The 26,159-nt window shown below is 39.6% G+C and overlaps 1 protein-coding gene across 2 annotated transcripts; it reads left to right on the top strand.

The window, feature by feature from the left end:
• On the top strand, positions 1-25,015 carry LOC117969229 (uncharacterized). Of its 2 annotated transcripts, none has more exons than XM_059016623.1 (3): positions 1-115; positions 18,336-18,463; positions 20,125-25,015. In XM_059016623.1, the coding sequence occupies exons 2-3, from the start codon at positions 18,364-18,366 to the stop codon at positions 23,925-23,927; spliced, it is 3,903 nt and encodes a 1,300-aa protein (XP_058872606.1). In that variant the 5' UTR covers positions 1-115; positions 18,336-18,363; the 3' UTR covers positions 23,928-25,015. The 2 variants fall into 2 exon arrangements, with proteins under 2 accessions (XP_058872606.1, XP_058872605.1); XM_059016622.1 differs by lacking the exon at positions 1-115 and adding an exon at positions 710-900.
• Positions 25,016-26,159: the final 1,144 nt, after the last annotated feature.

Raw genomic sequence — 26,159 nt, forward strand, 5'->3', positions numbered from 1 at the left:
AAGCAACTACTGAAGTCAAGAGAGTTAGCAGTTCAGGTATAAAAGGGGTTATTCAATGTGAGCAAAAACTACACTTCCGTCAACTGCTTTGAATTTCACAGGTTTCAGTACTATGGTGAGTATTATTTTCTGTTGTTTTTTTTTATTATTATTTCAAGTTGATTGCCTTTTCTTATTTTAAAATAAATAAGTACTATTAAATGATTCTTTACAACATCTACATTTTCCAAATCTGTAATGTTATGGTGTTTAATAACCGCATGTATGTATGATCGCAGTCGCTATTTTTTTTTCTTTTTTTGCTTAGATCATTACATGACATACTTATTAACATACTTATATATATATATATATATATATATATATATATATATATATATATATATATATATATATAGTTTGAGAAAAAGGAAAACTGCTGTGTACCAAAATGATCAATAAGAAAAAAGAAAAAGAAAAGGATATTCGACTGAATACAATATATATATATATATATATATATATATATATATATATATATATATACCGTATTTGCGCAAAATGTTTTTTTTTTTTTTTCTAAAAAAAATGACACAAGCTATGTATTTCCTACGTTGGTGTCTAGTCATTTTACATTAGTGGCTTGTCATGATGACGTATTCGCTTGTAATCGCTTCTTATTCACAGCGTAATTGGCACAGTAGTCAATAACCTTTGGTGTATCATTTAGACAAGACATCAATTTAAAATAAGGAATATTAGTTTAATATACAAAATCACATAAGACTGTCCCATTGTTGGCAGTAAATTGAAGACTAGTGTTATTAAAAAGGTGAAGAGGGAAGTGTATCACAAGATTCCTATACTCTGCTATTACTCTAGACACATGCTACTTTGAATTTCACAGGTTTCAGTGCTATGGTGAGTATTATTTTCTGTTGTTTTTTTTATTATTATTATTTAAAGTTGATTGCCTTTTCTTATTTTAAAATAAATAAGTACTATTAAATGATTCTTTACGCCATCTACATTTTCCAAATCTGTAATGTTATGGTGTTTAATAACCGATCGTGCATGTATGTATGATCGCTATCAATGTTTTTTTTTTTTTTGCGTAGATCATTACATGACATACTTATTAACATATATATATATATATATATATATATATATATATATATATATATATATATATATATATATATATATTATATATATATATATATATATGCAGGACCACCATTTTTTAAAGTTTTGTATTAAGCAGCAATATCATTTACAGGTAGTATATTATGTATACTTAATTTCCTGTTTAGAGTAATTTAAATGTATTAATTTCACAGACTTGCGAATATATGCAAGATATTCAAAATGGAAGCAGAGCTGCATAAAAGTTGCTCACATTTTCACAATCTTTGAATATCTGGCAAAATAACTGTGCTACATTCAGTGTCGTAGTCCTACATTATATTTGCTGTATTTAGAAGAAAATAACAAAATAAAGACAATAAAGTAGACGACAATTAATTTGAGCCTTTTTAGGAGAGCACAACGTTAATAACTTAACTCACCACCTCCTCCTGTACTGTTTCTGAATAAAATCCAATATCAGGTTGGTCTTAAAATAAGCGAGTAGCCTACAATATCAAGGTAACCGAACACGTGATACATTATGTACAAAATAATTGTGTGTGATCCGAGTTCTTATTAGAGACTTGACTGTACAATTAAACAGCACGTTTACTGATAAACAATTCATTAGACTACATAAACGTATTACAAATGCATTAAGCTGAGCTGTAGCCAGATGCAAGAGAGAGACTGGGAAGGTGGCTTGTGATTAGTGAAAAGGAAACATCATAGGTAATAGCTAATCACGATTTGTTTTTAACTGTTTGCATGACTGGCGGTTTTTAAATTGTCATTATTATATATATATATATATATATATATATATATATATATATATATATATATATATATAGCGTATTTGCGCAAAATGTTTTTTTTTTCTAAAAAAAACAACAAAAAAACAAACAAAAAAAAAACAACAAAAAAAGTTAATGTACTCATATATACAGCCGGCTGTAAACATTTTAAAAATTGAGACAATTTTATCCCGTGTTTAAAAGGAATGTCTTATCCAGACAGGCTAAAAGAATTGAATCTATTCAGTTTTGAACAAAGAAGACTACGTGGTGATCTGATTCAAGCATTCAAAATCCTAAACGGTATTACGTAGGTCATACAGGTGATACAATTAACTTGTGTCATTCTATCACTCTTGCAGTTAACCCTTTTGTGGCCACTGTAAAATGTTCCAATTTGGAAGGACTACAGGTTGAGGGGCACATTTGTACATAGTACTTGTACTCTGCACAATAATGTCTGTAATCTCTCACTAGGCAATCATTAGTATTTTACAATGTGTTTATTTTTTTCCATTGTATTTGCATAGTCCAAACTGTTTAAACATTATGTATAGCCTACAGTTTAAACTATCAGGAATAGAGAAGGACTATTTGACCAGTACAATACAATAGTATTTGTGTTAAGTTGTTGAATGCCACTGGTCTCTTAAAAATAACTGATCAATTATAACCAATTCACCATAAACAAAGAAGCTGAAAATACTGAGTGCTTTGTAACCTTTGCTTGTATCACTCAGTCATGTACTGTAATAGAACACTTAATTTAAACCTTAAATGACAAGCATTAAGAAATATTACACTATGCAGTAACTGCGGTAGAGAGGGAGTTTTGTTTCAAGATATCCTAAAAAAGGGATGATGTTATAAAAATGTCTAAGTCAAACAATGCACAATAGGGGCTAAAAGTCCCCTCAGATGTATTATGTACCGGTAACAGGTATTACTACTACTAATGATGTACTTGGCCATTTTAATCTCCATAGTATCTCCATAGTATCTCTGTATATCTACAACAGGACCTGGCCATGCTACAATAATAACCTTGGATTAGAACATATATCCCTGTTTCTTTTATTTATTTTGTACTTATTACTTCTCTTAGAATAATATGTTATGTGTGCTTCTCTGTTGTGTTTCTGTGTAGATTAATTACCATGATCTATTCCAGAAAAAAATATTTTTCAGAAGAACAGTATAAAAGTAGACTTTTTAATTTTTTATCCCTGGTATTGTGGTTTCTGCACAAGAAACAAAGTGGCAAAAGACACATTTTCATAAAGTAATATCATTACTGTGGTTTACTTCTGCCTTTTTTTTGTGGTTATGCACGGAAGTGAAAATGATAGGTTGCGGATGCAACCCCGGTTCCCTGAAAGAGAAAATAACCATCAAGGTATGGGATATTGCTGTCAGGCAGTAGGGATTGGCTGAGCTGTATAGCAAAGCTGCCAACAGGCCTCTGCACGAACTGCCGCATAAACCCGTCCCCTAGGAGCTTGCTATACACAGCGCGCAGAGACTCTCTTCCTCTTTTGCTCTTCAGGTCGTGAAGGCTTCCGGAGCGACCTCGAGGCTTGATACTTATTTTCTCTTTCAGGGAACCGGGGTTGCATCTGCAACCTATCGTTCCCTTTCAAGTCGAAAATAACCATCAAGGTATGGGAACAGTGTACCCAAGCCTTCGCGAGGGAGGATTCTCGGCAGTAGGACAGACTAGGACAGTCATAACGCAACTGCGTAGGCAATACATCTACGCATATGCAGAGCCGTGCCTCAGCGTCTACGCTCGCAATGACACGTGTCCTAAGGTGAAATCAACACCATATTGTAACAATATTCAATATGACTGCCAACTAGGGCATCATAGAGTGTAACACGGATGCTCCAAATGACAGAACAGAGGATTCCAGTACATTTAAACGATAGAACCTCATAAAAGTATGTGGTGTAACCCAACTGGCTGCAGCGCAAATGTCAGACACCGGCACCCCTCTAAAGAGGGCTCAGGATGTCACCATAACCCCAGTGGAATGCGCCTTCAACTGCCCTGGTGGAGGAAGGCCTGCAGATTCATAAGCTAATTTAATAGCATCCACTATCCAATGGGAAAGGCGTTGTTTAGACAACGGCTGACCCAAAGTCCTAGAACCATGGAATATGAACAACTGTTCTGTTTGCCTCACAGTTATTGTACGGTCAATATAACACCTCAATGCCCGAACTGGGCAGAGCATGTGTAACCGTTCTTCCTCTGTGGAAGAAAAAGGAGGAGGATGGAACGCCATCAACTAGACTGGTTGGTTCATATGAAACGGGAATATGAACTTGGGAAAAAAGGCCGGATTTGGACGCATGGAGACCTTAGAACCGTCTCCTGCGAAACGAGAACATGATGAATGCACTGATAATGATGTAACTCACCCACGTGTTTGGCTGATACCACTGATAGCAAAAACACAGCTTTTATAAACACGAGCTTCATATCCACACTGTGGAGAGGCTTGAACGGTGCCTTGATAAGGGCTTCTAACACCACGTCAAGGCTCCATGACGGTAAACTGGTCATCCTTGGAGGCCGCAAGCATCTTGCGCCTTTTAGGAACTGAGATGCGAGAAAATGGCAACCTGGTGATAAACCGTCAATGCGTACATGGCAAGCCAATATGGCGGCTAAATACACCTTAAGTGTAGAGGGAGATTTTCCGTCATCCAACAGTTTCTTTAGAAACTGTAGTATCACTGCCATAGGGCAGGATATTGGGTCATGCCCCTCAGCCAGACACCAACTTTGAAACAACTGCCATTTGTACGCGACCGAGTAGAGGGAGCTCTGGCACTCTGAATGGTCAAAATCACCGCCGTTGAAAGCCCTAAGGCTGACAGGCGCTCCCGCTCAGGGGCCAAGCCCATAGCTGCATGAGCTTGGGGTTCGGGTGCCACAGCCTCCTTGGGCTTGGGACAACAGGTCCGCTCGCAGAGGGAGCTCCCCTTGGCGACCATGCAACAACTGCACCAGACTCGGGAACCATATTCTCCGAGGCCACCGAGGAGCAGTCAGAATCACTGTCGCCTGCTCCACCCTGACCTTCTCTAAGAAGGCGGGGAGCATAGGAATCAGTGGAAATGCATATAGGAGCCCTGGTGGCCATTTGTGAGCCAGTGCATCGACTCCTAGGGGGCTGTCAAGGTCCTTCACTGAGAACCATAGGGGGCAGTGCATGTTTTCTCACGAGGCGAATAGATCTACTTGCGCTGTGCCGAACCATTCCCAGATGCGCTCTACCACCTGAGGATAGCAGATCTGCTGCGTAATTGACTCTGCCCATTTGGTGAACTGCACGCAGAGAGGTTAAACGCGGTTGTGCCCATAGCAACATCCGTGTTACCATCCGGTGAAGAACGGGGGACCGCAAGCCGCCCTGGTGGTTGATATACGCCACAACTGTGGTGTTGTCTGACTGCACTAACACGTGCTTGCCTAGAAGCACTGGCAAGAAATGCCAAAGGGCGAGGTCCACCGCTCTGAGTTCCAGAGCATTGATGTGGACTGACCTCCAGGGTCCTGACCACACTCCACGGATCCCTGCCCTGTTCCAGACTGCTCCCCAAACTTGGTTGGAAGCGTCGGTCGTTATAACTTCCCTCCGGAAGATGGGACCCAAACGTACGCCCTGGTGGATGTTCGACGGAACTTTCCACCAGCGCAGCGCATTCCAGCAGGTTCGGGATACCCTCAACCTGCGGTGTTTGTCTCTCCACGGATGCAATGCGAAGGCATTGAACCAGGCCTGCAGAGGTCTCTGGTGTAGTAATCCCAAAGGAAGGGCTTGCGTGGCGGCAGCCATCAACCCCAGCATGCGCTGACACAGCTCCATGCCAAGCGCGTCCGCTGCTGGGGGATCTATGACCAGATGTCAGTTGGGAGGACGGACTCCTGGACAGCCACAGCCTAACAGGCGGAGTACTCGCAAGCGGTGTCTCTCCCTATTCAGGTTGAGAGAAACAGTGGGCGCTGCGTTCGCTGCGTTGGTGAAGACGCCAACGCTATCTGGGCTGACCAAGGATCCTGCATGCCTGAACAAACAATGCAGGATCACGGAGGTGCACCTCAAAAAGGGGTATGCTGCGGCCACAGAGGCAGTCAGGCTGTCAAACATGGCCAGCCTCCTAACGGTCTACCAGGCGGCGTTCATTCGAAACCTACCTGAATGCCGATTCCTTGCCCTTAGGACCGAGCTGGGTACAGTCGCTCAGCTGCTGGTGAAGCTGGCTCAGCTAAATGCGCGAGCTCAGGGCAGGAGCATCGCATCCCTTGTGGGGGCAAGGAGGCAGCTCTGGCTCTCGCTGGCGATGGTATAGGAGCCTGATAAGGTTGCTGGATGCCCCAATCACACCGGGGCACACATTTGGCCCAGCGGTGGAGGAGATGCTGCAACTCTCCGCCAAGGCGCGTAAGGCGTTCAAGCAAATGGCTAGGATGTGGCCGAATAAGCCTTTCCAGCCCAAGCGGCCACAGGATCACCAGTGGCGTAGGACACCACCACAACAGCAGGTGCACCCACGGGGCAATAAAACCTTCCCTTCAGGTGCATCAGCGCGCGGCCAACCCGCGTTTGTAAGACCGCAGCGCGGAGGGTGGCACCCTAGAGGAGGTGGCAGGCCACGCCCCCGTGGCTCTGGCCAGGCCCCTCGCAAACCAGCGCAGCCCTGAAAATCCCAGGCAGCTGTTAACCCACCCCTACACTGTCCCACAGCTCCAGTTCTCCACCAACGACATCTAGGTGGTAACTGCAGTGAAGGACTCGGTTCAGTCCTCAACTCTGAATGTGGAAATACAGGCATTGCTCAAGAAGCGTGCCATTCAACAAGTAGATCCGGCTCTGATCGACCCAGGGTTCTACTCCAAATACTTCCTGGTGCCCAAAAACGGACGACGGGCTCCGTCCTATCTTAGATCTGCAAGTACTGAACAAATACCTGAGAGTGTTATCGTTCAGGATGCTTACGCACAGGCACATTATCCAGTCAGTCCGACACGGCGATTGGTTCACCACCGTGGACCTGACAGATGCGTACTTTCACGTTCCCATCTGCCCGGGTCACAGGAAGTATCTGCGTTTCGCATTTCAGAGCAGGGTATACAAGTTTTGTGTCCTTCCATTCGGCCTGTCACTAGCTCCTCGAACCTTTTCGAAATGTATGGATGCCATTCTAGCTCCCTTGCGTGCTCAAGGCGTCCGACTGCTGAACTATCTGGATGACTGGCTCGCCTGCGCGCAGTCGAAGGAGCAGTTGGCACAGCACACAGTGATGGTTACAGACCATCTTCACTGGCTAGGTCTGAAGGTCAATTCAGAAAAGAGCCGCCTCATGCCGAGCCAACAGACCAAATTCTTGGGTCTGCTTCTGGACTCAGTGTCCATGGAAGCGACCTTGTCGACACAAAGAGTTGCCTCGATGGAGCGGTGTCTCTCCTTATTCAGGTTGAGAGAAACAGTCAACATGGAGCTGTGTCAGCGCATGCTGGGGTTGATGGGGCAGACAGGGTGTGAGACGACCCTGAGGAGGGGGAGTGATCCCCACCTGCCTTCCTCGCCCTCTGGGAAAGAGTGTGTGGCTGAAAATTGGCGCACAATGCGCAGAACGACCTGTCCGCCAAGGCAGACACAGCGTGCTCTGGTCCCAGGCATGCCACACAGTCCTCGTGGGGGTCACTCGCCGGCAACTTGGCAACTTGGTGATGCAACGGTGGAACCCAGACATGCTGAGACATCGCGCGCTGGAGCGTCGAGGCGCGTGCACCGAGCGTTGGCGCAACAAGCACCGAACGTTGAGGGAGCGTGCACCTAGTGCGAACACCGAGGGTGTGTGCACCAAGCGCACCGAAGGTGCGTACACTGAGCGCCGAGCACCGAAGGTGCGTGCGTCGAGCGCCGACGCGTCGAGCGTCGAGCTTCGAGCACCAAAGCATCGAGCGCTGAAACGTCGAGCACCGATGCGTCGAGCGCCAAGCACCTAGCGTCGAGCACCGAGCATCGAGCCTCGAGCGCTGAAGCGCCAAGTCCCAAGTGCTGAAGCGCCAAGCACCACGCGCCAAGGTGCTGACACCAAAAATGCTGGAGCGTAAGAGCCGGAGCGCGAGTACCAAGCGTAGAGACGCTAGCACGAGACGCCTAAGCGTCAGCTGACCCGCAGACCGGAGAAGCTAGTGCTGGTACGGTGTCTGATGCTGTGCAATACTTACCTGAGGTGCTTAAGGGAATATGTGCTTGGTGGTCATCTTCCTCAATAGTGAAAAGGGAAAAAGTTTTTTTTTTTTTTTTTTTTTGGGACGCAGCAAACACTATGTAGTGATTATGTGACTGAGCACAGTACAGCGACCATGCGGTTGGTGGAACACACCGCAGAGGTAGTATGTGGGAGACTGCCGTGCAGGCTCCACACGTGGTCTAGCCAAGGTAAGACTGGGGCTGCAGATACACGCGTGGCCAAAACCAACGCAACGCGCATCCTTCACAAAAAATATATACATAATATATACAATTTTTATTTACAAAAAACCCCAAAACACAAATAATAATAATTATAAAATAATTATTAACAATTAACACAGGAAAGACGAAGACCACGAAAGTAAACAAAATGCGATGCCAAAGCAAAGCGTGAAGGAAATATATAAGTGTAAAATACAAATTATATAATCCTTAATACAAATAATAATAATTACTCCGAAGAGTATAACTGAAATAAACTCGGAGAAGGGGCAATAACCAGCTTCTCAAGCCTAAGCTTAGTGATTACAATCAGTTAAGAGCTCTATTACCTACCGCTACCGATGCTGAAGACAAATGAGGAAATGAGTCTCTGCGCGCTGAGTATAGTAAGCTCCCAGGGGGGCGGGCTTACGTGGCAGCTCGCGCAGAGGCCTATCGGCAGCTTTGCTATAATACCTTGATGGTTATTTTCGACTTGAAAGGGAACTCACATTTAACTTAAATAAACTCTTCAAAATGCTTTACAAAAGTGAGCATTGTACAAAGAAAAAAACACCTCACCATTCTGTTTTTTGTTTATTACAGTCCTCATAACAGAAAATACTAGGATCACAACAAAATGTTGATCACTATGCTTAAGATGTACCTTGCAAGTTGGGCAAGTGTTTGGAAAGCATGAAGCACACCTCCATCTGTATCCCGATTCTGACTCGCTTACCAAATCTGAAGCTGCACTTTGATCCTGTTTTTTTATGTTATTGTTAATCCCTAATGTCCCACACATCACTTGCCGTTTTAGAAAATTCCGCGCAAATTCTGGCAATGTAGTAAATCAATGCAAGGCCAAACGTGTTATGATAATTATTTCTAATATTTATCAGCTATGTAATTTATAGTGAACACCGACGTGGATTTTTGCCTTCAAATTCATGTGCAGCAATGTTAATTTCGAATATTTCAGATAGTTTCTCTCCACATTAAAGAAAAGAATTATTACTTCATAATAATGATAATTGCTCCATACCGCTGTTTTCACGTTGCACTGCTAAAGTCTTTTCTCGTTGATCAGCCAATGAGCACTGACACAAAGCGAAATGGGCGGAGATTTGTGACTCATGCCAAAATGAAATCTGATGAGAATGGAAGCTCGGCCAATCAACATGCAGAGATTATAATTGTATTAATAGTGGCCAATAGCAGCTAACAGAAACAGAAGCAGTATGAGGAAACAGAATGCAAGCAGAATGAACTGTGTTGAATGAAAGCACATTTGAGAATCATTGCAATAGTGGACTGTGTGAGTGAATGGAATGCATCGGCGTTGGATGAAAAGCAGATTAAATAAGTCCCTGTACCCAGTACCAGCATCAAAATAAGTCCCGGTACAGAGTACCGGTGAGTACCGGCAGAATTACACCCCTGCCATTCTATTCATGTTGAGGTCTGATAAACCCCTACGTATGACTATATATTGATGGACATTACATAATCAAATGTGTTTTAATATTAACCTTTAATAAAGGAAAACACCTGCATTTTGATGTATCTATTTCAATGCAATGTCATTTCTTCATTGTAATAAAGAAATAAGCTTTTTAAAAACATTTACATTTGATTTCTGTGTCTTCTTTGAAAAAATTCTGGGGAGAGTCAAAAAATACATTAACTTTGATTCATGTACCAAGGGTTACTTTTAAATGAATTCACGATCCAGTTCTGGTGTACACATGTTCATGGTAAACCGAGCATGACCTAGAAACTGGGCTGTCATCTGTAAGAACAAAAGATCCCAAAAACTAGGCTGAATTTGGAACAGCAGAACGGCCTAGAATTTGGGACGTTATCAAAAAACCAAATCGGACCGTTTAGCCAGGCTATTTATAGTTAAAAAAAACTCTTAATTAAAATGATCCATGAGTGATATAGCATTGATTACGTGGTGCTTTATGGTTAATTCATGGAAAGTTACATTTTTGCTTTGCTATATGTGCATTATAGAGAGGGAGTTATTTTATTTTGTATTTTAGTCAGATGTCTGTTATGTGTCCCACGGATCAATTTTTTCCCGCAAACGCGCAAAGCAGGTCTAACTAACATATTTCTCGTTTTCCTACTGCGCAAGTAGGGGCAGCTGGGATATCAAAATCAACACTGTGCTATAGGCAGTGCCTACAAAGATACCACCAAATGTTCCTGTCAGGACAGCTGAGCAAGTCAGCACCTCCGGGCACTTTTTTTTTTTAAAGTAACAAAAACGCTTATTCACTGCCAAACATGAACTACATTAGATGTGTAATGGCTGCATTATAGGATACTGACCTTAGGTTTACGGTTTTGCTGTTGGGCGAGGACTATTCATTGTTTTATTAACAATAATATGATAACTAATCAGACTGCAGTGTCCTGACAGGAACATTTGGTGGTACCTTTGTATGGACAGCGTAAGATAGATACAGGATTTAGTTGCATTTCAGATACACAGGTAAACAAGGCTGTGACAGTCACTTTGCAGTATCACCAAAGTCCAAAATACAGGATTTAGTTTTAGCATTTCAATGTCATTCGAGGAGACAATGCTTGGCTGGTTTAACGTCCATTCTTCCGCCGATTTGAGCCCCATATAACGTATAATAGCAGGTCTATCTCTCTCTCCGATCACAATGTTAAAAATGCCTCCACATTTCTTTTATTTCTTTCTCTTTTCTTTACCTGCTTCCCTGGTAGTTTCAGCAGTATTTATAGTCTACCATGTAATTTGCTCACAGTTTAGACCTGCTTTTCCCATGTGAATTGAAACACAAACGCTAACACTGCTGATGGTTTGTAAATGAGGACACTCCCCTAAATTTGCCAACTAATGCTGACTTGCCGGGCGGGCACTAAAACATGGTAGCTAAATCACATAGGTGGACAAAGTCTGTTTGCCCACACATGTGCTTGATTTTGGTGCACTAAATGCCCACAAAAGTGTTTTGCAATTGCCTTAGGGGTTTGCGAACATTGCTAAATAGGGCCCATAGTGTATCCTTAGCTGTGATAACTTTCTTATCAAAGAACACATCAAAGACCCTGTCCACACTACATAAACAATCTGGAGAACAATACTCGAAACCAATGTAATTAATCCAGCTCAAAGCGTCCACACTGAAGTACCGTTTCATGTTTAGTGGGGCATAATAAGTCCACACACTATTAGAAAAGTCTGGTTACAGTTCCTAGCAGCACAGTGAACAGTGAAAATGAATACGATAGTATCCCATCATGCACTGTATTATATTTTAAAATATTGTGTTATGCCCCATATTAGAGGTCCATATTGTTAAAAAGAAATAAAACAAGTATTTTGGAAAAAAAGGAAATGCAAACACACAGACACACACGCACACAAGTAGGGCTTGAAGTTTTCTGGTTTTATTTTTAATCAGGTCACAAAAAAGCTGTTAATTACAAAACAGTCTTTGTTTTTACATTCCTATCTTGCCTGAGCTTAATTCTGGTTTTCTTAATTTTATTTCAAACAGAGCTGACAAATTATGTGAATTGTTCATCCCTGATCATAACTCGCATTTCATTTTTGCAGTCAACTAATTTAACATTGTGATTTTGTTATTTTCCCCACTAGTTTAACATGGATGTCCTGACTAGTTTTTTTAAGCATAAAAATGAATACCTAGTGCAGAGTGTACAGTGATAGCAAGTCCTTCAGGCACCTGTTCAGGCACCTGTTGTATTTCACCAAACATAACACAAAGCATATTGGAGGATACACAAAAAATGTAGTTTGGTATTACAGCGTCCACACTTCGGATAAACCGCACTACCTTATGGGATCTAATTAGAACCGGACTCAGGACTACTTCCTGAGGTGGTCTCAAGTCCGGTTGTCGAGTCCTGTATTAAATGCTGCATAGTGTGGATGCAAACCGTATTTAGCACTTTTAAGCCATTTTAAAGGCAACTAATATGGTGTAAAGGCATAATGTGGACAGGGCCAAAGAAGTGTTTTTTTTTTAATTAAAACAAACCACAGCTGATTATACATCACAAAGGAATTTTTTCATCCTGTCGAAAACTGATATATGGGTTAATGCAGTGTTTGCTCCAGGACTTACAAACTGAGGGTCAATGTGGTCCCCTCTTAAAAATTTAGGGGGACATTTTCTTCAGTGAGGGGGTCAATATGGTTGATTCAGAACCAACCACTATTTCTTATTTTTGTTTGTTTTAAATATGCCAACAGAGTTTAGAACATAAGAACATAAGAAAGTTTACAAACGAGAGGAGGCCATTCAGCCCATCTTGCTCGTTTGGTTGTTAGTAGCTTATTGATCGCAGAATCTCATCAAGCAGCTTCTTGAAGGATCCCAAGGTGTCAGCTTCGACAACATTACTGGGGAGTTGGTTCCAGACCCTCACAATTCTCTGTGTAAAAAAGTGCCTCCTATTTTCTGTTCTGAATACCCCTTTATCTAATCTCCATTTGTGACCCCTGGTCCTTGTTTCTTTTTTCAGGTCAAAGAAGTCCCCTGGGTTGACATTGTCTATACCTTTTAGGATTTTGAATGTTTGAATCAGATCGCCGCGTAGTCTTCTTTGTTCAAGATTGAATAGATTCAATTCTTTTAGCCTGTCTGCATATGACATGCCTTTTAAACCTGGGATAATTCTGGTTGCTCTTCTTTGCACTCTTTCTAGAGCAGCAATATCCTTTTTGTAATGAGGTGACCAGAACTGAACACAATATTCTAAGTGAGGTCTTACTAATGCATTGTAGAGTTGTAGAGTGTTGAATTCAACACTTCTTACAATATATCCAAGCATCTTGTTGGCATTTTTTATAGCTTCCCCACATTGTCTAGATGAAGACATTTCGGAGTCAACATAAACTCCTAGGTCTTTTTCATAGTTCCCTTCTTCAATTTCAGTATCTCCCATATGATATTTATAATGCACATTTTTATTGCCCGCATGCAATACTTTACACTTTTCTCTATTAAATTTCATTTGCCATGTGTCTGCCCAATTCTGAATGCCCTCTAGATCATTTTGAATGACCTTTGCTGCTTCAACAGTGTTTGCCACTCCTCCTATTTTTGTGTCGTCTGCAAATTTAACAAGTTTGCTTACTATACCAGAATCTAAATCATTAATGTAGATTAGGAATAGCAGAGGACCTAATACTGATCCCTGTGGTACTCCACTGGTTACCTCACTCCATTTCGTCACTAATCAGTACTTTCTGTTTTCTACCTGTTAACCACTCCCTAATCCATGTGCATGCATTTCCTTGAATCCCTACTGCATTCAGTTTGAGAATTAATCTTTTATGCGGGACTTTGTCAAAAGCTTTCTGAAAATCTAAATAAACCATGTCGTATGCTTTGCAGTTATCCATTTTCAATGTTGCATCCCCAGAAAAGTCAAGTAGGTTTACTGACCTTTTGTTTCTGAAGAACAAAAAATAAAACTGTAAAGCTGTAGATACAACCAAGGTGTCTCTACAATACTCACTGTCACTTTTGGGGAACATACTGGGAAATGTGTCACAGTGATCACATTAGAACAGGGATTTTCAATCTTTTTAAGCTACGTACCCCTTTCCAAAAAATGTAGTCTACCGCATACCCCCATCTGAGATAGAGTCATAATAAAATGAAAACAGAAAAAAGGTATGTACAATAACATGATACAACAAAATGCACAAGCCTTGGTGTGTGTGATGGATAATTAGTAATCTATGTTATATTTACGGTTGGATAAAAATAGTCCCTCAAACAGGTTTCTAGTTGTTAGAAACATCAACATCATTTTATTGTAATTACTAATTAATTAAAATCAACAAAGTCTCTGTGCTAGCCTCAATCACTCAGAAATGACTTAGGACTATTCCATGATAGCAAATGGCAATCATGTATTTTTATTGATAATAAAATTACAGAAAAGAAGGCAAAGAAAAGTTCACTATCCACCCATATCTACAGCTGACCTCATTACGATAACATATTATTGGCATTTTTAAATTCTTGGTGACTAAAACCTACAGTAGTGATGCTAATTAATAATAATAATAATAATAATAATAATAAAACGCTTACCTGTGTCAGTGTGATGGATGTCCCTTTCGTTACCACACAAATCACTGATAATGGCAGAGAAATTGGAGAGAGTTTCAGTCGCAAGACATTTTTGGTGTTTTTAATCTCTGACGGTATTTCGTCTTGATCGCCCTTTGCTAGTAATGTACTAGTGTTGAGCCAACAATCCATATTTGTTCATTGGATTGAAAGCTAAAAACTCTTAGTCTCACACCAGGCTTGTCAAATTAGAACCTATGGCAATACTTTGGTTCCTGATTGGCCATACATCCTGTATTTTGAAATGAACCAATAGTACTTAAGTTACAATAAACTTTAATCGGGTCCTTGAAAAAAATAAATATCGATTTGAAGGCATGAACACACACAGGAAATAAAATGAGTTAAAGACGAGGCTTTTAGTTTTTTTTTTTTTTTAATATGTATTTTTTTTTATCCCAAAGACTGCAGTAACTGCCCAACTGTTTATATGACATTTAAACAACAGGGCTTATTTAAATGTACATATTTAATATGTAAATTGGTCATATGTGCAATGAACGCTCTGTTACAGCACAATAGTCTGGTGTTAGCGATTAAACATTGACTAATTGACAAAAGTTTGCAATAGATTGGCAAGTGGAGTCAAGTATCTTGTTAAATAAAATATCTTTTGAAACACCCTTCTAATAAACTCCAATATTACTGGCTGAAGCAGCTTTGAGTGATGCTGGATTTTTATGGGTTAAAATAACAGTGTGTGCTGCCATTGGCTAGAAAGGTTGCAGTGTTTTCGGCACAGTGCGAGATTGACAGTTGGAAGTTTGTCTGTTTGTTGAGAAGTTTGCATGGAAGTTCGTCTGGTTGATTGGAAATTTGTAGGTCCGTACAGCCATTCGTATTAATGAATTGATAAATGAATGAATTAATTATTAGATGAATTAATAAATATATTTATGAATTACTGTATGAATTGACGAATATATGGACAAATTGCTGGACAAATTGACCAATTCATGAATCGATGAATGAATGGCTGGATAGTTTTGGCACAAAAACCAACAAACCAGGTTGGAAGCAGAGAGAATGGAGAGGGCAGAAAGAAAAGCACTCCTGTGCCTTGTGTTCGATGGCATTTGTTTGTTTGTTTGTTTGTCTGTTGTTGTGTGGTTTGTATGAGATATGAGCTACCTTCGGTCTTTTGTCTTTTTAATTCTGGTTTGGTTTTGTAAATCTAACAGCTTGCAGACCACGTGTTGCCGATGGTGAGAAAGCAGATTCAGTATTCTATTACTTGACCTTGTTACGTGAGCAAAGGGATATTGTATGTAACTCTTATACATTATGAGCTATAAAGGTCTTGTGTTCAGAAAATGGTTTGCAATTGAAATGATACATAAATGATATGTTTACAGTGAGTATGATTATTCTTCTTTGTACGGAGAAAACTGAGGTTCGCACGTTACCTAATGAATAATATACAGGAATCTAGAATGTTAAAAACGAAACTGGAGGTACTTAAATTAATTATACAATCGATTTGAAAACTATAATAAGAATGAAAAGGAACTAAACATACTAGTTTTGAGAGTGATCTATGTTTTATGGGTAGTCTTTTTTGTATTTTATGTTAACAGTCTTAGGTTTGTGGTTTTTAAATTAATGTTGTATGTAAATTAACAAGATGATCACGGTCCTAGCCTGGTTGAGGACTGTTTAATTGATTCAGGAGGGAGGTTATTTGAGCTAAATTGTATTCTTGGCGTCCTGAGGTGTGTACTGAGTGCTGCTACCTGTAGTGGAGCAGGAGCTTTTCAATGTACCATCCTCTGTACAATAAAGGGTTTGGTGGTGATTGGCTGGTCAGGTAGGCAAAAAGCTTAGTCAATGAAATGGCGCCATTCAGGTCAGGAGGAACTGGTGGTGCTGTGCTTGGCTGCCCGGGCCATCCTGGCTATAAGTGCTTTTGTGTCCCCTCAGGATATCAGGACCCTAGCCATTGGGGTGGGTAGTGATTGGTGCTTTTTAAATGTACTAATTCACAAGAAACTGCTATTATTTATTGCTAGTGATTGTTGCTTCCTTATTGAAATATTATGGTGTTATTAATGTTTATTGATATAGATATATTGAAATGTTTGATGTGATTGAATGATTATTGATATCTATTGGAATACTGTTAATTGATGATACCTGTTGAAGTATTATTCAAGGCTGCTAATCATGACCTGTTCATATATCATCCTTTCTGTGTATAATTGCTGAGAAACATTGGCTGTTTTTTTAATTGGATGGTACCGTGACAACAATGAACTGTTCCATTTTAAACAAACCTTTGTGTTTGGTAAATTCCTTGCTGCGTATGTGGCGAGAGTACATCTGCTCTTCCAAATAAAATAGCCTTTGTGTGTCGAACAACTTTATTCTGGATTGCATTTATAGTGAAGGGGGGGGGGGATTAATTAAAACATTCTAGGGGATCTCTCACCTCTATATAAAAACTAAAGAGATGGTGTAGTCTGGACTACATTTATTACCTGCCGTTGACTGTAATAGTAGTAATGAAATAAGTCCATTAATACATTAGGTATGTATGTTTTTTATCTTTTGGTAGTAGGGCTCCGACAGCCCCCTTACAAGGGCTCAATTCCCCATGGCAACATACTTTTTTCAAATATTATCTTATTACAATTAAACATTAAAATAAATATATGCCTGTGGCAATGTGCCGTGCCCCTGTGTGCATTTCTGTGTTTTATGTTACGTGTGCTGTGTTAATGTTGGTGTATAGGCATTGGTACAGGGGATATAAACGGGTCTGTGTTTCACGTGTGATTTAAAATGTATAGTTGTATTTAGGCACGGGATTGCACATCACTTCACGAGCATTTAAAGTATATAATATGTGAGCACAAGGTTGCACATAATTAATTCACGTGCTGGGATTCAAGTGAATAATTATTTAGTAATTGAATCCCGGCACAACAGTATATATAGATAAACGTTTTACTCACTCGGGGTTGTGTGTTTGGTGAGTGGAGAACAGGTGTGGAGAGGAGTAAAGTAAAGTAAATTGATAGTTGTTTGTACTCACCGTGTTTGTTAGTGTCTGTTCGTCTGTTTTATTTGGCCTCAAGTGCCGTGTCCTGTGTTTTGTTCAAACCTTTTTATTTATAATAAACCGGCGCAAGCAAGCGTCTTCATCATTTCACCTCACCTGTCTGTGTATTCATTTTGTGGATCTGACGGCACCACTCAGCCAGCCGTGTGACAATGCCAATAACACTTAATTAGTTTAATTGTGTACTAAACACTCAATGTTTTCTCTGTGTGAAGAGATTTGTTTGAGAACCCCTGGTCTAGGGTAAATGGACAGTGTCTGAGGTACAACTGAACGTATTTCAAGAAAGCTAGTAAGTTAGGTCATTAGCTATAATAACCCCTTTAAACAACTAAACTGTGGAAACATCCTGTATTTGCTTCTGTTTAAACTGGTGATGCATGAGTTATTGTAAAACAGGTAATATATTAAATATTAAGAAAATGTGAATGTGAAGCTTTACAAACAATAATAAAAGTTTTGCTTTTCTTGTTTTACACTTTCTCAATCAATCTGAATTGCAGTTTATCTTCAAGCAGTCTGAACTTCATTTCTGCTCAGTTTCATGCTTTAATCAAAGTGCTCAAGTCATCTGAAATATGGGCTCATCTGCTACACGACAGAGTGTAACTGGCAGCTGCATTTACCCATGTGCATCACTCAAGTTTGTGTTTTATTGTGCCATAATTAATCAAGTGGTTACATGAGAGAAACAACAAAACATGTAATACTGTTTTTCTATCAATCTCAATTGCAGTTTATCTTCGAGCAGTCAGCCGTGTAGGATGATGGCTACCGCAGACAGCAGCATTGAGTTGGCGACTCTCAGTCGACCTTTCCAATTAGGAATGCTGTACGACTGCCGCAGCGACTCCCTCATTCCAGGTACAGTGACCTTTCATGGACAACGAAATAAAACCAACAGTAGTTTTATCGATTTATGTTATTTATTTTCATTTATATTTAAGAACAGCAGTAAAGATTTTGAAAAACATAGCGTCTGGGAAACTTATTTTTACATATAATGGTGAGGAGCTAGACTTTGCTACTAAATAGTCATATATATTTTTTAATTGTAAATATTTCATGTTTTATATATACTATGAATGAACTCGCATCGCTCACGGTGCTTTGCCGCTTTAAAAATTGACCCAGACACTGGATATGGCGTTTTCACATGCTGACGCGCTATTTTTAATTCACCAAACAAAATAAAAATACACAAAATAACCACCTAGCTCTACTGAGCACTAACTAATCCGCAGGACGGCTAAGCCATTTACCTGCCCAACAACAAAACACTCTGTTCTGTAAACTTACTTTTACTGGCCTTTTCACAACTGCTTGGAACCAGCGCACCCCTTCTGCCTCCTTTTCCTCAGCAGCCCTAAGCAGACTGACTGCTTCTCCTAATATCCAGGTGCAGGGGATAATTAAACAATAGAACAATTAAAAAATTTAATTAAACAATAACACAAAACAATTAAATTAAAACAAATGTGCATTTGCACATGTTTTTTTTCCTGTAGGGAGGATTAACCCCCTCCCTGCTGTGTTACAATACTCATATATTATTTATATTTATGTGTGTGAGGCATGGAAGTAATTATCCTGAAGGCGTGTGTGGTAGGAATTGTTGGTAGGAAACTATTAACATCATATTAGATGTTTGTGAATACTACAGTTTTTATGATAATTGACTTTTCCAGCATTTGTCAGGTTGCTATGCAAATGTGACAGTAATCAATATAACATGATATAAGCTACATTCATGATAGGTTGATAAATGAATGCAATTAAAGCCATGATACTGCACAATGATAACAAGTCATATATCTTCAAATGATCCCACAGCAGTCTGCACTTCAAACTGCAGCCAGACATTACACAAAGATAAAACATTGCCAACATGTATTTTAGTTAATGATCTAATTCTCATTTATATTTTCTTCACCTACCTCTAAAAGTTATTAGATAAATGTATTGAGAATTGTTTTTTGTATGTAGGTTCACCACAAGTCTCTAGTGTCCTTCACATTGGAAGATCATAACTTGGTTTGCAATATGCTATAAAAATTCAGTTATGTCTTAAACCAGGGGATTATAGATCAAGCCAACAAATGTTTTGGACGGAGTTTAAAAATGTAATTTATACTTCTGAAAATGCTCTGCACAGTGAAATATGGGCTCTATTATTATATGGAAAAGAAGGATGTTTAATAAGTGGGATCATTATAGGAGGCTGTGTGGTCCAGTGGTTAAAGAAAAGGGCTTGTAACCAGGAGGTTACTGGTTCAAATCCCACCTTAGCCACTGACTCATTGTGTGAACCTGAGCAAGTCACTTAACTTCCTTGTGCTCCGTCTTTCGGGTGAGGTGTAGTTGTAAGTGACTCTGCAGCTGATGCATAGTTCACACACCCTAGTGTCTGTAAGTCGCCTTGGATAAAGGCGTCTGCTAAATAAACAAATAATAATAATCATTAATATTCAAGTGTTTGTTAAGTGAGTTCATTAATATTTAAGTGTTTCTTTATTTCTATGCAGGTGTTACTTTGTGGAACTTGGAGGAGCTGCAAAAAGACATTGATGTTCGTCCAAAACCTTATACAGATTTCCAGATTATTGCATCAGACTCTTTAGAGGACAAAACATCTGCTTTGAATGTTGAAGCATCACTGGCAGCAAGCTTTTTCAGTGGTTTGATCACAGTTAAAGGATCTGCAAAATATTTAACTGACAAGAAGACTTCTAAAAGGCAATCCCGGGTTTCCCTGCAGTATCTTACAACCACTCGCTTTGAGCAGCTCACCATGAATCACTTAGGGTACAGCAATGTAACTTATCCCAATGTATTTAAAGAAGGCACAGCAACTCACGTTGTTACAGCTGTTCTATATGGCGCCCAGGCTTTTTTTGTGTTTGACAAGCAGGTTTCTTCTGAAGAGAATGAGCAAGATATTCAGGGCAGCCTGAAGGTTTCCATAAACAAAATACCCTTCATGTCAATTGAAGGAGAAGGATCCCTAAAAATGACAGACACAGACAGGAAAAGCACTGAAGGGTTTAGCTGTAAATTCTACGGTGATTTTGCTCTTGAAAACAATCCTGTCAGTTTTGAGGATGCAATTAAAACATTTGCCACCCTCCCACAGTTGCTTGGGGAAAATGGAGAAAACGCTGTGCCTATGAGAGTCTGGCTTTACCCATTAAATAAACTGGACTCCCAAGCGGCTCAACTGGTGCAGCAAATCAGCATAGGGTTAGTGCGTCGTTCACAGCAAGTCCTAGAAGAATTCAATGAGCATGAGATGCAATGCAATGACATGATGAACGACTCGGTTGCCATCCAGTTTCCTGAGATAATGAAAAAAATGAGAAAATTCAAAGACATGTGTTCAGAGTACAAACTGGTGTTCCAGAAATCTTTAGCACGAGCGCTACCCTCCATACGAGGTGGCGGGGAAGAGGAAGGTGTACTGGTAGACATACTGAGTGGAAAGGAACAGTCACCATTCCAAAACACAATGTTAACAGAATGGCTGGAAGACAAGGAAAGAGAAATGAATGTGATGAGGTCTTATCTCAGCATTATGAAAAATGCAACAGTCGTGTCATCAAGCAGTGAGCTGGACCAAACAGTCCTGGATTCCAACAATGAGTTTGTAGTGTGCTTCACATTTACTTCATTAAAGCAAAAAGAAACTTACCTAAAAAGCTTAAAAAGCTACTTGGCATCCCAAGCTTCTGGGATCAGTGAAATGAAAACACCAGATGCTATTGATTCAAAGGAAGAACCTGCGAAATGGTTCAGATCTGTTGAAATATCAAGGCAGACAAGGGAGCGTGTACGAATATTTTTGGATTTTGAGGAAGCAAACAAAAGTAAAGAAAACACCAAGTTCATTGTAGCCTCCATACAAGATGACCTGAATGTTGGTTCTTCAGTTTATCTCTATGAAAGAGGAGTTTTGGTGACCAGTAACTTTGAGCTTCCATCTAAACCTGAAACACCAGCTGTCTGTAGAACAACACATGATAGTGTGGAGCTAAAGTTTCCTACTCTACGAAATGGCTACAGTGAGATTATTAAGTATCAGGTTATGTACCAGAATGTTAAACATAGTGAATGGATTACACTGGATACAGAAGTCAAAACGGAATCATTCACTGTATCAGGTTTAGAACCAAACAGTCACTACCGGTTCAGGTACCAGGCAGTGTGTAAACCAGGTGTGAGCTTAAGTAGTGACACAACTGAAGGGAAGACACTTCCAACAAGCCCTCCAGGTAATCTCTCAAAGAACTACATTGACCCACATTCTATAACAATTGTTTGGGATAAGCCGTCTTTCATAGGAGAGGGTGTGAGTATTCTTTGCTACACAGTTGAATATAGAGAAGATAACGGGGAAAGCAGCACTGATGAAACTACAAAATGGACTGAAATGAAAACCGAGACAACAAAGTGTCTGTACACACTGGAAAAACTAAAGCCCACTCATTCTTACAGATTCAGGGTGTCTTCTGTCTGTGGAGAAGCAGGTAGAAGTAGACCAAGTGCTGAGGTTGTAATAGTAACGCCAATGGAAAAGGAAGCTAAATCAAAGAGTGTACCTCAAGATAAAATACAGAGTGAAAGATTTCTACAGTTCTCTACATCAATAAAAGAGGGTCCGCCTTCAGTTCATCGACTATCCTTACATGAACAGCCCCTTGGAAACAGTGAACATTATCAAAAGTTTATATTCGGAAGGGGGGTGGGAAAAGAGACGAATAAAGTAGTCATGGTTGTGGGAGCAACGGGAGCAGGAAAGACCACCCTTATCAATGGGATGATCAATTACATCTTGGGTGTGCAATGGGAAAACAAGTTTAGATTCAAATTAATCCATGAAGATACAAACCGAACCCAAGCCGAAAGTCAAACCTCTACCGTGACTGCATATGAACTCAGTCACCAACAGGGTTTTCAAGTCCCTTTCTCTCTCACCATTATTGACACACCGGGGTTTGGAGACACAAGAGGCATGGATCAAGATAAACTGATCACTCAGCAAGTCAAAGATTTCTTTACAGACCCAGATGGAGTTGATCATATTGACGCGGTGTGCTTCGTGGTCCAGGCTTCATTGGCTCGCCTTACAAAACCGCAACAATATGTTTTTGATTCCATTCTCTCCATTTTCGGAAAAGACATAGAAGAGAATATATTAATACTTGTCACATTTGCAGACTGCGATGATATCCCTGCTTTAGAAGCAATCAAGGCAGCAAAGTTGCCATGCCACAAAGATAAAAAGGGACAGCCAACCCACTTTGCCTTTAACAATTCTGCAACATATACACAGAATTGTGTGTTGAAGAAGCTTTCTGATGATAATGATACATCTGATTCTGAGAGTGATGAAGAGGACAATAGCCTTCGGAAAAAAAAAGATGTCTGGCTCGACAGTTCAAAACATATGAAGAGATTCTTCAGGACCTTAGAAAAAGTGAAAGGAAAGAGCTTACTTTTAACAAAGAAAGTGCTTGAAGAGCGCCAACGCCTTGAAACTGCCCTGAAACAGCTGGTGCCTCAGATTCGAATGGGTTTGTCCAAGCTGAATGAAATAAAAAGCATAAGGTCTAGTCTGGAACAACACGAGGCAAGCCTCGCTGCAAATAAAGATTTTGAAACAGAAATAGACGAATTGAGAGCAAAAAGAAAAAAGACCAACATTGTATCAACCAATTGCAATACCTGTCTGTTCTCATGTCACTCTGCTTGCTATCTTCCTACCCCTGAAGAAATTAGCTCGTGTGCAGTCATGGACAATGCTGGGAACTGTGTGATATGTCCTGGTAACTGTCACTACTCTGCCCATTCGTCAGAGATGGCTCTATGGGAATATGAATCGGTGAAGGTCAAGAAAACAATAGGACAGCTAAAAGATAACTTTGTAAAAGCATCTGGTGAGTTTATGACGACCAAGGAAATACTTGAAAAGCTTGAATATGAATTTCATAAAATTGAAGACAAATTGATGCAGCTAATTGAAATGTCATCCAACTGCCTTGCACGGCTGGAGGAAATCGCTTTAAAACCAAACACTCTGTCAACAGTGGAGTACATTGACCTCCTCATTCACAACGAGAAAGAAGAACGCAAACCGGGTTTTGAGGACCGCATCCAAAACTTAACTGAGATGAAGAGTCAGGCTGAAATAATGGCTAAAATTGCAAAAGGAGAAAAACTGCTCCCTGAGGAGAAGAGGAAATACAAAGAAAAAATGGAAAAGCTCAAAAAAATTGCAAGTCAAATGAAGCAAACGTCATCAATTGTGAAAGCCTGGCAATCAGGACACTGAATCCTTCAGTGCTGATTCCGGAACAGGGCTTTATCACATTCATATGAAAGAACTGTTTCCTGAAATACTGGTACCTTTGAACACACATAGAAATGCAATAGAGGTGCTTGTGGGATGAGACTGTGTGTCAACTAATTCAAACTCTTTCACTATCATCCAATTCTCCAGTACACACCAGTGTTCATCTGAGCGATTTTTATACATTTCAAGTACCTTTACAAGACTAGTTTGCTTTGCTGTTAACAGCTGAGTCTAACAGATTGAGCACAACAATGGCAATGTAGCCTATGCTTAAAGCAATATAGTTGATCAAGTAAACTTTAATTTGTAGTTACAGTATAAAATGCAATTTATTGGTACAGCAAGAAGATGATTTTATGTATTGTTTTGGGTCACTCTAAAGATGCTATTATCAAATGCTTCAGTATTACTGCAATATGCAGTTATTTTGCATGGTATAAATAACTGATTAGATTTGTGTATGTACCTCGATAATACATACAGCAGGCAGTTCTTCCATTATATCTATGCTGAGGGTGCTTTTTATTAAGTAGTCCAGATTCTGTCTATTCAGACCCCTCACAATCTGAGTCAGAGCTGTATTTACATGAACTACATTTCTATATGTTTATGTTTCTCATTTCTTTTGGATGGATTATGAAGACCTTGCTGATATGTAACATGAACGGGTCTATTGTGCTACTGATGCACCTCCCTTATGAAGGTTTTCCACAGTATGTTAGTCCATTATTTTTACAGTTTTACCATGCATTTCCCATGGTTATACCATATAGTTTACCCTGATTTGCCATGTTCTTTTAATATGCTTTAGCATACTGGTCTTTACAATGTTTACCTATGCTTTAATACATTGTGCTATGCTTCTTCTAGGGGGAGTTTTTGTAAGGACAGGGAAACCAAACAACTGATCCCTGGAGCCTAACACTTCTGAATTATAAACTTTTTCATCAGACCTGTGCTATATTTTGTATTGTTTATCAATGCTTTTACTTTACTAAATGGAGGTTTTAAATTGAATCGTGTTTTATTGTTGATTGCAACATAAAGTGGACAGAGAACCTGGAAAATGTGTGTTGTTTGTAAATTATTGGGATGGGGTTAGAATGAGTGTCATGAGAAGCCCTTGTGAGCTGTGCATTCAGATCAGAGTGTCATGAGAAGCCCTTGTGAGCTGTGCATTCAGATCAGAGTGTCATGAGAAGCCCTTGTGAGCTGTGCATTCAGATCAGAGTGTCATGAGAAGCCCTTGTGAGCTGTGCATTCAGATCAGAGTGTCATGAGAAGCCCTTGTGAGCTGTGCATTCAGTGTCCATGTTTACATTTCATCCTGCAGTACCGCTCTACACCTTTCATTGTCCTCAAGGTCACACTTCACTTTCTCATTGCAGTTCTGTGAGTTCAAATAAATCATTAGTTTTTTGTTAAACAGCAATGTTCTGTTTCTAGTTAAATAATAATTCTGATACTAGCTGCTGCACACATTTACTTTTAGGAAAGGCTAGGATACTCGTGGAGTATTTAGGAGTATGAACAGGAATAAAAATAATGCTCTTTTACATGAAGTAAAATATACATATTACAGTATCTTTTTATTATCCTAAATTCAAAACCCCATATGTGGAATGCGTGCTTTTTCTTTTAACTGTGTTTCCTACATGCTACTAGGCAGTATAAAAATAAAAACACATATTTATTTGTATTATATTTCTCATATAATACTCTTTAGCTGGAAAGTAAAATATTGCTTGATGGATGTGGTCCTCTGCCCAGATATCACATGTCCCATTTGGGCAGGTCAAAGGTCAAACATAAAACAGTTTTAAACATAAAATAATTAGTCATATATATTTATATAAATATGGATGCATACACAATTATTTTATATATATATATATATATATATATATTAATGAAAATAAACAAATAAACAAAGAATAGTGCATTTATAAATCAAAACATATCATAAAACAAACTTTCAAAAAAACAAAATATGCCATCCATCCATAATCTTCTTTTAATCTTGTAGTTATCTGTCTAATAACAGGAAACAACAAGAAAATATACTTATTGGGCTCTATGTTGCTTACGTGTTCGTAAATACTGCAAATTTGTAGCCTCCGTCCTTCCTAGAATTTCTGCGTGCAATTTACTAAGCAACTCTTTTTCGTGAACAACTATCTTAATTTCACCGTAAGTTTATGAACAGCATAA

This window comes from Acipenser ruthenus, chromosome 53 (assembly GCF_902713425.1).
Source record: "Acipenser ruthenus chromosome 53, fAciRut3.2 maternal haplotype, whole genome shotgun sequence".
NCBI classification, from domain to species: domain Eukaryota; kingdom Metazoa; phylum Chordata; class Actinopteri; order Acipenseriformes; family Acipenseridae; genus Acipenser; species Acipenser ruthenus.